The sequence below is a fragment of the Myotis nattereri genome (assembly GCF_964212035.1).
Source record: "Myotis nattereri genome assembly, chromosome: 10".
Classification (NCBI taxonomy): Eukaryota; Metazoa; Chordata; class Mammalia; order Chiroptera; family Vespertilionidae; genus Myotis; species Myotis nattereri.
The window spans coordinates 64845733-64856322 of record NC_138085.1 but is presented as its reverse complement, the minus strand read 5'-3'; the positions used below and the strand labels follow the sequence as shown (position 1 = coordinate 64856322).

General features: G+C 43.3%; 2 protein-coding genes across 3 annotated transcripts in view; one reads left to right on the top strand and one right to left on the bottom strand.

Annotated features, from left to right (window-relative positions):
- The first annotated feature begins 324 nt into the window (after positions 1 to 324).
- Positions 325 to 4577, top strand: GEMIN6 (gem nuclear organelle associated protein 6). Of its 2 annotated transcripts, none has more exons than XM_081101261.1 (3): positions 325 to 589; positions 876 to 1081; positions 3875 to 4577. In XM_081101261.1, exons 2-3 carry the CDS (start codon positions 948 to 950, stop codon positions 4248 to 4250), a joined length of 510 nt encoding a protein of 169 aa, XP_080957387.1. In that variant the 5' UTR covers positions 325 to 589; positions 876 to 947; the 3' UTR covers positions 4251 to 4577. The 2 variants fall into 2 exon arrangements, with proteins under 2 accessions (XP_080957387.1, XP_080957388.1); XM_081101262.1 differs by having other exon boundaries at positions 938 to 1081; positions 3875 to 4576.
- Positions 4578 to 7280: 2703 nt separating this feature from the next.
- DHX57 (DExH-box helicase 57) overlaps positions 7281 to 10590 on the bottom strand; it is a 48189-nt gene continuing 44879 nt past the window's right edge. Inside the window, exon 24 of the mRNA XM_081101260.1 lies at positions 7281 to 9182. Coding sequence (XP_080957386.1) covers positions 9039 to 9182 — 144 coding nt within the window. The 3' untranslated portion in view covers positions 7281 to 9038. The remainder of the gene's footprint in view (positions 9183 to 10590) is intronic.

The window sequence follows — 10590 nt, the reverse complement described above, 5'->3', positions numbered from 1 at the left end:
TACCTGGAGGGTCCATGTGCTTTGAATCCATGGCAAAGTGGAGGAATTCCATTTCTACTATCAACGAGGACCTGGCACGAGCATTTTCCTCTTAAAAAAAATTTTTTTGAAATATCCACCTTGGCAGTGGAGAGGGGTGGCCCCAGCGAACAAGAAGGCTTATTATTATTACACAAAAAATATCTCAGCCTCTGCCCACACCCTGCACCCAGCCTCCAGCGCTCTGGGACCGCGGCTCTCAGACCTCTAGGTTTGATAACAACCAGGGACTACAAAACAGAGAATTCTGGGGGGAGGAAGTGACGACACGGCGCAAAGCATGCCGGGCCCCGGCGGGCTCCGCTCGGGAAGAGACTCCTTCCTCTTAACGTGGTTGCGGAGTCCTGGGCGCTGCCCTCAGTTTTAACCGATATTTGTCTCGTTTTTGAGGGTTAGACGTTCAGGACCACCTGGCTTGAGGACGGCGCTAGGTACCATGCGGCTGCAGGAGAGGCCAGGAGTCTGAGCTCTGCAGCCTCCGAACAGATCTCCGGAGGACGTTGTGACCAATCCGGGCCGGAGAGATCCTGCAGACACAGCCAGCGAGCGAGTGGGTGCCTAGCCGAGTTTCCTTTTCAGCTTTTGGCGGAAAGTGGCGTGGAGCGAGCTCCTCCGGGGGAGGAGAGCAGAGTTGAAGGGTTTGCGCCTCCGCAGACGGGCGTTGAGAGCCCGCGAGGCGGCGACCTGGCCCGGGATGGGTGGACGAGGAGGAGGCCGGATGTTACCCAGGCGGCCCCGCGGCCACGCGGCGGCTTTCAGACCGAAGAGTAAATACTGTGTTGACTGTTTTTCTGATATGGATCTTGAGGCAAATGACAGGATTTCTTTCCCTCTAGGGTGAAGATTAGGGATTTGCTGGCGTGGAACATGTATTAACCCGAACTGGTGGTGGTTTTAGATCTAGCCAGATGGCAGCCGTGAATGAATGGACGAAGAGAGGGCCCTTAGAATGGCAAGATTACACTTACAAAGAAGTCAGAGTGACAGCGAGTGAGAAGGACTATAAAGGATGGGTTTTAACCACAGACCCCGTCTCCGCCAAGTGAGTATGGGTCCTGCTTCCCTGAAATCATGACACCCCTTTGTGCTGCCTCTCTTATATACAAACTCCGAAAGCCGATAATGAAAGGCTAATTATTCCCATATAAGAATTTCATTGTCTTTGAATCTAAGTGCAGCTCTACCTATGGATTACCTTGTCAGACCAACCAAGGTAGTAGAAATGAGACATTTTAAAAAATATTTATTTTATTGATTTCAGAGAAGAATGGAGAGGTATAGAGAAACATCAATGATGAGAGAATCATTGATCATTGCCTCCTGCATTCCCCACACGGGATCGAGCCTGCAACTCCGGGCATGTGCCCTGACCGAGGATCAAACAGTGACCTCCTGGTTCATAGGTGGAGGTTCAACTACTGAGCCACGCCAATGGGGGAGACATTTCTTTTCTTGCTACATTTTATTGTAAAATTTTAAACATAACACAAAATATAAAGAGCATGGTATAACACACTAACCTTACACCTCCTTCCATGTATTTTATTTTTTTAAAATATATTTTATTGATTTTTTACAGAGAGGAAGGGAGAGAGATAGAAAGTTAGAAACATCGATGAGAGAGAAACATCGATCAGCCGCCTCCTGCACGTCTCCTACTGGGGATGTGCCCGCAACCCAGGTACATGCCCTTGACCAGAATCGAACCTGGGACCTTTCAGTCCGCAGGCCGACGCTCTATCCACTGAGCCAAACCGGTTTCAGCTCCTTCCATGTATTTTAAAGCCAATTGTAGGCATATAAATTTTGTTCATAAGTACTTCAATATCTCTTAGTAGATAGGGACTCTAATAAATGTAAGCACAATATTATAACACTAAGAACAGTGATAATAATTTTAATATTAGCTAAATCCTCTGAGTTCAGGTTCACTTGTCCTCAAAGTGTCTTTATATTGGTTTATCAGTTTGGTTGATATGTCTCTTAAGTATCTTTTTTTAAAAAAAATATTTTTTTATTGATTTCAGAGAGGGAGAGGGAGAGATAGATAGAAACATCAATGATGAGAGGGAATCATTGATTGGCTGCCTCCCGCACGTTGGACCAAGCCGGCAACCCAGGCATGTGCCCTTGATTGGAATCGAACCTGGGACCCTTCGGTCCGCAAGCTAACGCTCTATCCACTGAGCCAAACCGGGTATGGCTGTCTCTTAAGTATCTTAATCTATAAGTGTGCAGTTTCTCTTTTTAGCTTTCATGTCTCTTATTTGTTGAAGAAAGGGAGTATTTGATAGAATTGAACACATTCTGGGTTGAGCTTATTGCATTATTAGGATGTAGTTTATTAATTTTTACTGATTTGAGAGAGGGAGAGAGAGAAATGTATTATCAGCTGCCTCCTGCATGCCCCCTACTGGGGATCAAGCCCAAAACCTGGGCATGTGCCCTGACTAGGAATCGAACCTGTGATCTCCTGGTGCATGGGATGATGCTCAACCAACTAAGCCACACTGGTTGGGCTAAACTAGTTATTTAGTTTTTATTTTAAGATTATAGGACTACTTACACTCTCTCTCTCTTTTTTTTTTTTTTTTTTGAGTCAATAGTAGAAACATTTTCCAGAAAGTTTTGTTTTAAGTTCAAAATTATTAGCATAAATGTGTTATTTTATAATGCTTTATTCCTAATATGATTTATATGTATTTTCTTCAATTTTTTAAAAATTTATTGCTTGTAGAGAAAGAGAAAGGAAGAGAGAAACATTGATTTATTGTTCCACTTATTTATGCATTTATTGATTGCTTGTATGTGCCCTAACCGGAGAGTGAACCTTCAGCCTTGGTGTATCAGGACAACGCCCTAATCAAGTGAGCTACCTGGCCAGGGCCTTCTTTATTTTTTGTTATTAATCTTGCTGAGTTTTGTGAATTTGTTTTAAAGAACCAATTTTTGGCCCTAGCTGGTTTGGCTTACTGGATAGAGCATTGGACTGTGGACTGAAGGGCTCCGGGTTCGATTCCGGTCAAGGGCATGTGCCTTGGTTGCAGGCTTCAACCCCAGTGCAGGAGGCAACCAATCCATGTCTCTCTCTCACATTGATGTTTCTCTCCCTCCCTCTCTTCCACTCTCTAAAAATCAAGGGAAAAATGTCCTTGGGTGAGGGGAAAAAAAGAACCAATTTTTGGCTTTCATCCTCTTACTGACTCTTGTTTAATTATTTTGTGCTTTGATATTTTCTTTGGTCTGCTTTGAAGGGGAGTATTCAATTTTTTTTTTTAATTCTAAAAGTTAAATCTGTACCCTCGATTCTTTTTAATACACATTTAAAGCATTTATAATTCTTGAAGTAATGCTTTCACTGCCTTTCACAATGAGTGCTTTAGGCTGGACAGAAAGTTTAGATGTTTAGGACCCTCAATGAATGCTTACTGAACAAGTGAAAACATCTGGTGGTGAGAGGATTAATTTTTTTTTTATAAATATATTTTATTGATTTTTTACAGAGAGGAAGAGAGAGAGATAGTTAGAAACATCGATGAGAGAGAAACATCGATCAGCTGCCTCCTGCACATCTCCTACTGGGGATGTGCCAGCAACCCTGGCACATGCCCTTGACCGGAATCGAACCTGGGACTTTTCAGTCTGCAGGCCGATGCTCTATCCACTGAGCCAAACCGGTTTCGGCGAGAGGATTAATTTTAAACAGGGAAGACCATTCCCTATTATTCTAATGACTTGCTGGAGGTAATGCCTCTTATTCTATTGCTTCTTCCATAGTTTTATGGGCCTTTAGGTTTTTCTTTTGCCAATCTCTGAACTTACTTTTTCTCCAAAGTATTGTCCTCGTGAACTTCCTTGAAGATGGCAGCATGTCTGTGACCGGAATTATGGGACATGCCGTGCAGACTATTGAAACTGTGAAAGAAGGGGACCAAGGGGTAAGAGAGAAGCTGATGCATCTGTTCACATCTGGAAACTGTCAGGCACACAACCTTGAGGATCTGGAAAAGAGAAAGAACAGCCTAAAGAAATGGCTCGAGAAGAACCACATCCCGGTCACTGAACAGGGAGATTCACCAAGGACTCTGTGTGTGGCTGGGGTCCTGACTATAGACCCACCATATGGTCCAGAAAATTGCAGCAGTTCTAATGAGATTATTCTGTCCCGTGTCCAGGATCTTATTCAAGGTCATCTTGCAGCTTCCCAGTGAGAACCCAAGAACTATGGGTGCACTGAAATAAGACTTGTTTTCTTCATAAAATGTTTTGAATTTTAAGGCCATCATACTACAGGACTCTAAAGGCACACAAGTGTGTGTGTGTGTTTTAATTTGTTTTGGTAAAAATCAAAGATGCGGATTATGAATGCTAGTAAGTGTACTGTTGCAAGGATAACATCACATGCAACAAAATTAGCACAAGGATTGTAAGTCCTTTCTTCTGAGGGAGTTATACCTCCATTTTTGTTAGGCAAGAAATGTATTTGGAAAAACACAACATGTTACATTTAATATTAAATGCATTAGTCCCTTGCACTAACTATATGTGTCTAAATTTTTTTTTTGGTGTGTGTGTAATAATGAAATTGCTTGAAACTTGAAAGTTTTGACTAGTGGTAAATATCTTAACACACAAGCCATATAACCCTCAAAGCCTTTAAAGTGAGAACAAGTTGATATCTCTGAGGAAAAGGTAAATGTGACAGTAGCCTGCAGCTGAATTCAACTCAGTTCCTCCACCCGGCCCCATTCCTCAGGTTAAGGCTTCCCCAAGGGGAGAGCAGGCAGTGTGCTTCGCTACACCTGGCCACGGGAACCAGGCAGCGCCAGGACTAGATGGAGGCCTCTGGCCGAGAAAGGCAGCTCAGGTTATTTGGGGTTCTTTCCGTGGGCATGTCTAGAATGACTGCAGGGGCATATTAGATTAGAACTCCAAGGCCCTGACTCCCTAGGATAGGGGTGAACAAAATTTGGGCCCTTGGGACAAATCCAGCTTGCTACCTCCATTTGTTAAAAGTTTTTAAAAAGTATATTGATTTCAGATAGGAAGGGAGAGGGAGAGATAGAAACATCAATGATGAGAGCGATTCAGTGATCGGCTGCCTCCTGCAGGCCCCACACTGGGGATCGAGTCCGCAACCCACGCATGTGCCCTGACCAGGAATTGAACAGTGACCTGGTTCATAGGTCGAAACTCAAACCTCTGAACCACACCAGCTAGGCAGCACCCTTCCTTTTAATTTCAACATAGTCATTCAATCATTTTTTAAAATCTTTATTGTTGAAAGTATTACATATGTCCCCCTCACGCCCCCCCCACCCCCCCCCCCATTGACCTGTTTTAGGCCACCTCCCTCCCCCCCCAATCAGGCCTTCATCACCCTATTGTCTGCATCCATGGGTTATACATACACATTCTTTGGTTGATCTCTTCCCACCCAACCACCCTTCCCTACCTTCCCTCAGATTCCAGAGTTGTTCCATGCTTCCATGTCTCTGGATCTATTTTGTTCATCAGTTTATTCTGTTCATTAGATTCCACACATCCAGTCTTTTTAGAACCTTCAGAGGCTCTTGCAGGGGGCATATTATGTTCCTGATGAATTTTCTCAAGTAAACTTTACTGTCACCCTGTTTTTCCTGTGTCCCTGCTTATCTCAGTATCCTGAGTTCCTAGGGTAACTGGCACGTGGCACCTGTTTAAGTTGGTTATATTGATACTGGCATAAATGGAAGAATTTCTGAGGTCCCAATATGGGTCTCAAACTAGATAGGTAGCGCACAGTAGGTATAAACTGAACAGCTGGCCTCTTGTTCACTAATCAGACTGCATGCTTCAATTAGTCCAGTCTTAGCCAGGCTTACTGTACAAAAGGATGGAATAAAGATTTATGGGCTAGAAATAATGGGGACAGCTGGAGTTTAAATGGGACAGTGCACAGGTGAATTTCAGACAGAGGGTGGCATGAACAGAAACGTCTATAATTGTGGATTGTTCTGGGTTTCTAACCCGGATTTGTTTCCTCCTCATGCAGCTAGGCCAGCCGTGGGCAAACTACGGCCCGCGGGCCGGATCTGGCCCATTTGAAATGAATAAAACTAAAAAAACAAACAAAAAAAAAACTGTACCCTTTTATGTAATGATGTTTACTTTGAATTTATATTAGTTCACACAAACACTCCATCCATGCTTTTGTTCCAGCCCTCCGGTCCAGTTTAAGAACCCATTGTGGCCCTCGAGTCAAAAAGTTTGCCCACCCATGAGCTAGGCCCTTGGTGCCCATTGTACAGCATGGCCCCTGATTTGTAAAGACACCTGTCTTCTAAAGAACACATCTTTGACATTCAATCTGGTAATCTTACTAATAGTGAAGTCCTAAAACAGGTTTCCCCAGTTCAAACTATAGAAGGGTTACTGAGCCTAGACATTATAGTCCCTAATGAGGCTTGATGTTAAATTTAAACATTTTATGGTCATACACCTATAGAACTATATACTCCTTTTAACCCTATTTGTGTTTAGTATATTGGCCAAAGTCTACTAGGTTGGACTCTTTTAAGATAACACAAAGATAAGGTAAGGGTGTGTGTGTGTGTGTGTGTGTGTATTTTAAACTTTTTAATGTGGGCCTAAGTGCGAGAACCCGAGTTTCAAAGTGGAAAGTGTTAGCAGTAATAGAATCACATATAAGTCATATCTTCGAAAGGCATAGTTTAACTTATTTTCACATTTTCAAAGTAAGTGCTTTAAAAAACAAAGTTTAATGGCAGGACTTTGTTTTTGTTTTTAATGGTAGGATATTTTAACGATATCTCTACCCATATGTGCATCACTTTTCTTATTTGTATATAGAATTTTCTCAAATTCTTTTTTGCTGTTGTTAGTCTTCACCTGTCTTCACCTGAGGATATTTTCCATTTTGGGAGAGGGAGAGGGAGAGAGAAAGAGGAAGAGAGAGAGGGAAAACGCATCGATGTGAGAGAGATACATCGATTGGTTGCCTCCCGCATGCGCCCCAACTGGGGCCGGGATTGAACCTGCAACCCAGATATGTGCCCTTTACAGAGAATTGAATGTGTGACCCTCTCGTGCGCAGGCCTACGCTCTAACCAGATATGAAGTCCAGGAGGAAGACAGAGCTAATGCTCTGTCAACCTATGACCACCTCTGTAAGAATGGTTAGCTCTTCTAATTTTCTGAGAACTCAGCTAGACATAGTACAAAACAGTAGTGCAGACTAATTTTGTAGCCAGTATTTTATTAATACGATTCCCTAACTAGAATCCAGTAAAAGTAAAACAAATATTTAAGAAAACATCCACAGAGTTCTTAACAAAATTAACATTACGTGCTGACAATCTTGTTGGGGCTTAGAAATCCAGGCCACAGTGAAATACTATACTGCATTTTGACCTTTAATCACAAAGGAGTAATCTTTTTTCATAGTTCATAAATTTTAAGAGTTTTGGGGTGAGGATTTTCTTATTCAAGGTGTCCAACCTTTTCACATCCTGGCCACCTATGAAAGGATAGGATTTGTGCATTTCTATGAGGCTGCCAGTAACCAGCCCAAGAAGGGCTTCCTGAGGGGAGCAACTTCTCAGCTCTTGGAACCGGAAGTTTTGTAGTCAGCGCGCTCCCAGCTGTGTGCTCTGCTGCAAACGTGTGACCGGTCCCCACGGCTCTGCTAGGGCAGCATGTGCTCCTCTATAGCACCAAGAGTCAAACGGCTTTTACAGACTTGTTTAGAGGCTCAGTGCAGTTTTAGTCTTCATTTCTCCTAAGTGTCCAAGCCTAATCATTTTTGTAATCTGAGCCTGTTTCAATAGCAAGTCAGGGCTTGGATATTGTCTGCACTCTGCTTAAGTGCACTGGTGCTTAAATACACCTCATAATGATCAATTTGGACAGTCTAAGAGTCTTATTTAACTAAAATAAAATCTTAAAAAGGGAACACCCTTCATTGAGGTGGTTTTTCTCGATTAGTTTGAATGTTAGCTATGGTATGAAACCCGAGGGCTAGACAAACAGGAATATTTTTCCACCCAGTTCTTTGGGATTCTTCCTGGCCACACTGATAAATGCCCGGGGAAAATATACATGTACTCCTATTTTTTCAAAATGCCAGTGCCCCATTAACCTAAGTGGTGGCTGAAATAAGTCTCATGGAAGGCATTTTTATGGCTGTAAATCTGACACTGGCATGGCAACCCTTTCTCCCTCAATCATGCCAACTTTGCTCTGAGAATACCATTAAAATTCCTTTTAGGTAATGTGAAATGTGGCCATTAGATCCGGGTGAGTTCAGAAGAAAGTAATTTCTAAATGGAAAACCTACAAGAGAATAAAGACACTCAGGCGGTTCTGCTTTTAAGAATTAGAGTGTTCTGGATAAGACCAGCTTGTATTTTAATAACAATTAAGAGCTCATTAAGTTTGTTTTTTAAGGCTTACCTTGAATGAGTAAAAATAAAAATCCCTCACAAATCAAGTTTACTCTGTAGCCAATAGCCTACAATGAAATTTTAATCTTTCTTGCTCACATGATTTTTTTTCTTCTCTGTTCTAACTTCTCTCAGTTGAGCCTGTATGATAGAAAAAACAATCAGTATCTCTCCTCATGCCCTTATCTCACCCCAGTGAAAAGCAGGAGAAAAAGAATATGCGGATTAAAACAATACACATTCACTTGTGTGTTATCAGGTGCATTTCATTCATTCTAGGACAGTCCCAGGGAAAAAGACAGGCAGGCCGGTTTGTAGACTGTCTTACCACGACACTCCAATTGTGCTGGGAGTGCCCACTGCTGTTAGAAACACTCAGTCTGGACAATTTCCCTAAGGGAATGCGGTGTCTTGGCAGCCTGGGCAGTGCAGGCCCTGGGCTCCTTCCTCAGGGCCAGCCCAGCACAGAGCTTGAGTTCGAGGTAGAGGTGCTGCTGCTGTTTCCCAGGTGAACAAGAAGCAGGTGAGTAGCAAGCACTCTCCTAAGACGGGTCTTTATTGTGTGGTGACAAGCTTCACTATCGTGCTGATGATGCGGGATCCTCGAGGACACATGCACAGGTCTATGCTCGGGTTCTTGATCTTATCCTGGAGGAGCTGGTCAAGCTCACAGCGCAATTCCTTCACTAACTCAGCCACCTAAAAGGGAGTGCCATGTCAGTGGCGCGTGACCAACAGGAGAGGGAGATTATCAAAGGAAATGCCCGTTATCATTCTTTTTTTTTTTTTTTTAAATATATTTTATTGATTTTTTACAGAGAGGAAGGGAGAGAGATAGAGAGTTAGAAACATCGATGAGAGAGAAACATCGATCAGCTGCCTCCTGCACATCTCCTACTGGGGATATGCCCACAACCCAGGTACATGCCCTTGACCGGAATCGAACCTGGGACCTTTCAGTCCGCAGGCCGACGCTCTATCCACTGAGCCAAACCGGTTTCGGCCCGTTATCATTCTTTGAGACTCCTGGTATGAATTTTAACTTCATTAGTGGGGTGGTGGTGGAAACTAAATAGATTTTCATTCTAAAAATTCTTCTACAAGTTCTTGACCCCACAATAGGAACATTCACGCACTGTGAGCTCTGACACACAAAATGGGCTCCGATATAAAAAGGCTCCTCTATCCCATCTCACTGAAAGAATGGCTTTTATGTAGTGTTCTCCACATTAAAGCTTGCCCAACTTTTATAATTTGCTCTAAGAAGAGAAGCCGGTAAATGAAGAATTTAAAAAAATCTTTTAGCTTTGGGATACACTTTATGCTTTTGTGGGGAGAAAAACCACACTTTTATGTCACTTTGCTTGTGCTGATGTTTCAGTGGCACTGTAGATGTCTTCCCAACATCCGCCTTGCCCCTCCCCCATTGTTCGGCAACGTGTAGTTTGGACCCTGATCTAAATCCAACAGGCTCGCCAAAACTGGTTTGGCTCCGTGGATAGAGTGTCGGCCTGGGGACTGGAAGGTCCCAGGTTCGATTCCGGTCAAGGGCATGTACCTGGGTTGCGGGCACATCCCCAGTAGATGTGCAGGAGGCAGCTGATCGATGTTTCTCTCTCATCGATGTTTCTAGCTCTCTATCTCTCTCCCTTCCTCTCTGTAAAAAATCAATAAAATATGTTTTATTTTTATTTTTTTATTTTTTTATTTTTAAATATGTTTTAAAAAAAATAAATAAATCCAACAGGCTCATGCCATCCTTGCCAGGGTGAATGGCTCAGGTAATTCCGGCCTTAGCGCCCGTGACCTTCCTTTGGCCATCAGAACTGGTTTAGGAAGAGAAGGTTCAATGGAACTTCTAGGAAAGGATTTGGTTTCCCCTCTGGACAGTATGCTGCATGAGGTCAGGCCTGGTGCCACCACAGCCATCCTACCCCCCACAGGTCAGCCAGGCTTTGTCGCCATTGAGCTGCTGAACTGAATCTCCCTGCCTGGCCTTTCTGACCTGCACTGTCCAATACGGCAGCCAGCAGTCACCTGCGGTCGATCTAATGACCATGTGAAACGTGGCTGGTCCAAAGCGAACTGTCCTGTGAAGGTAAAACCC

Coding starts and splice junctions, on each gene's coding strand:
- GEMIN6 (XM_081101261.1), top strand. CDS start 948: ATGGCAGCCGTGAATGAATGGACGAAGAGAGGGCCCTTAGAATGGCAA. Junction 1,082..3,874: donor ACAGACCCCGTCTCCGCCAA/GTGAGTATGGGT, acceptor TTTTCTCCAAAG/TATTGTCCTCGTGAACTTCC.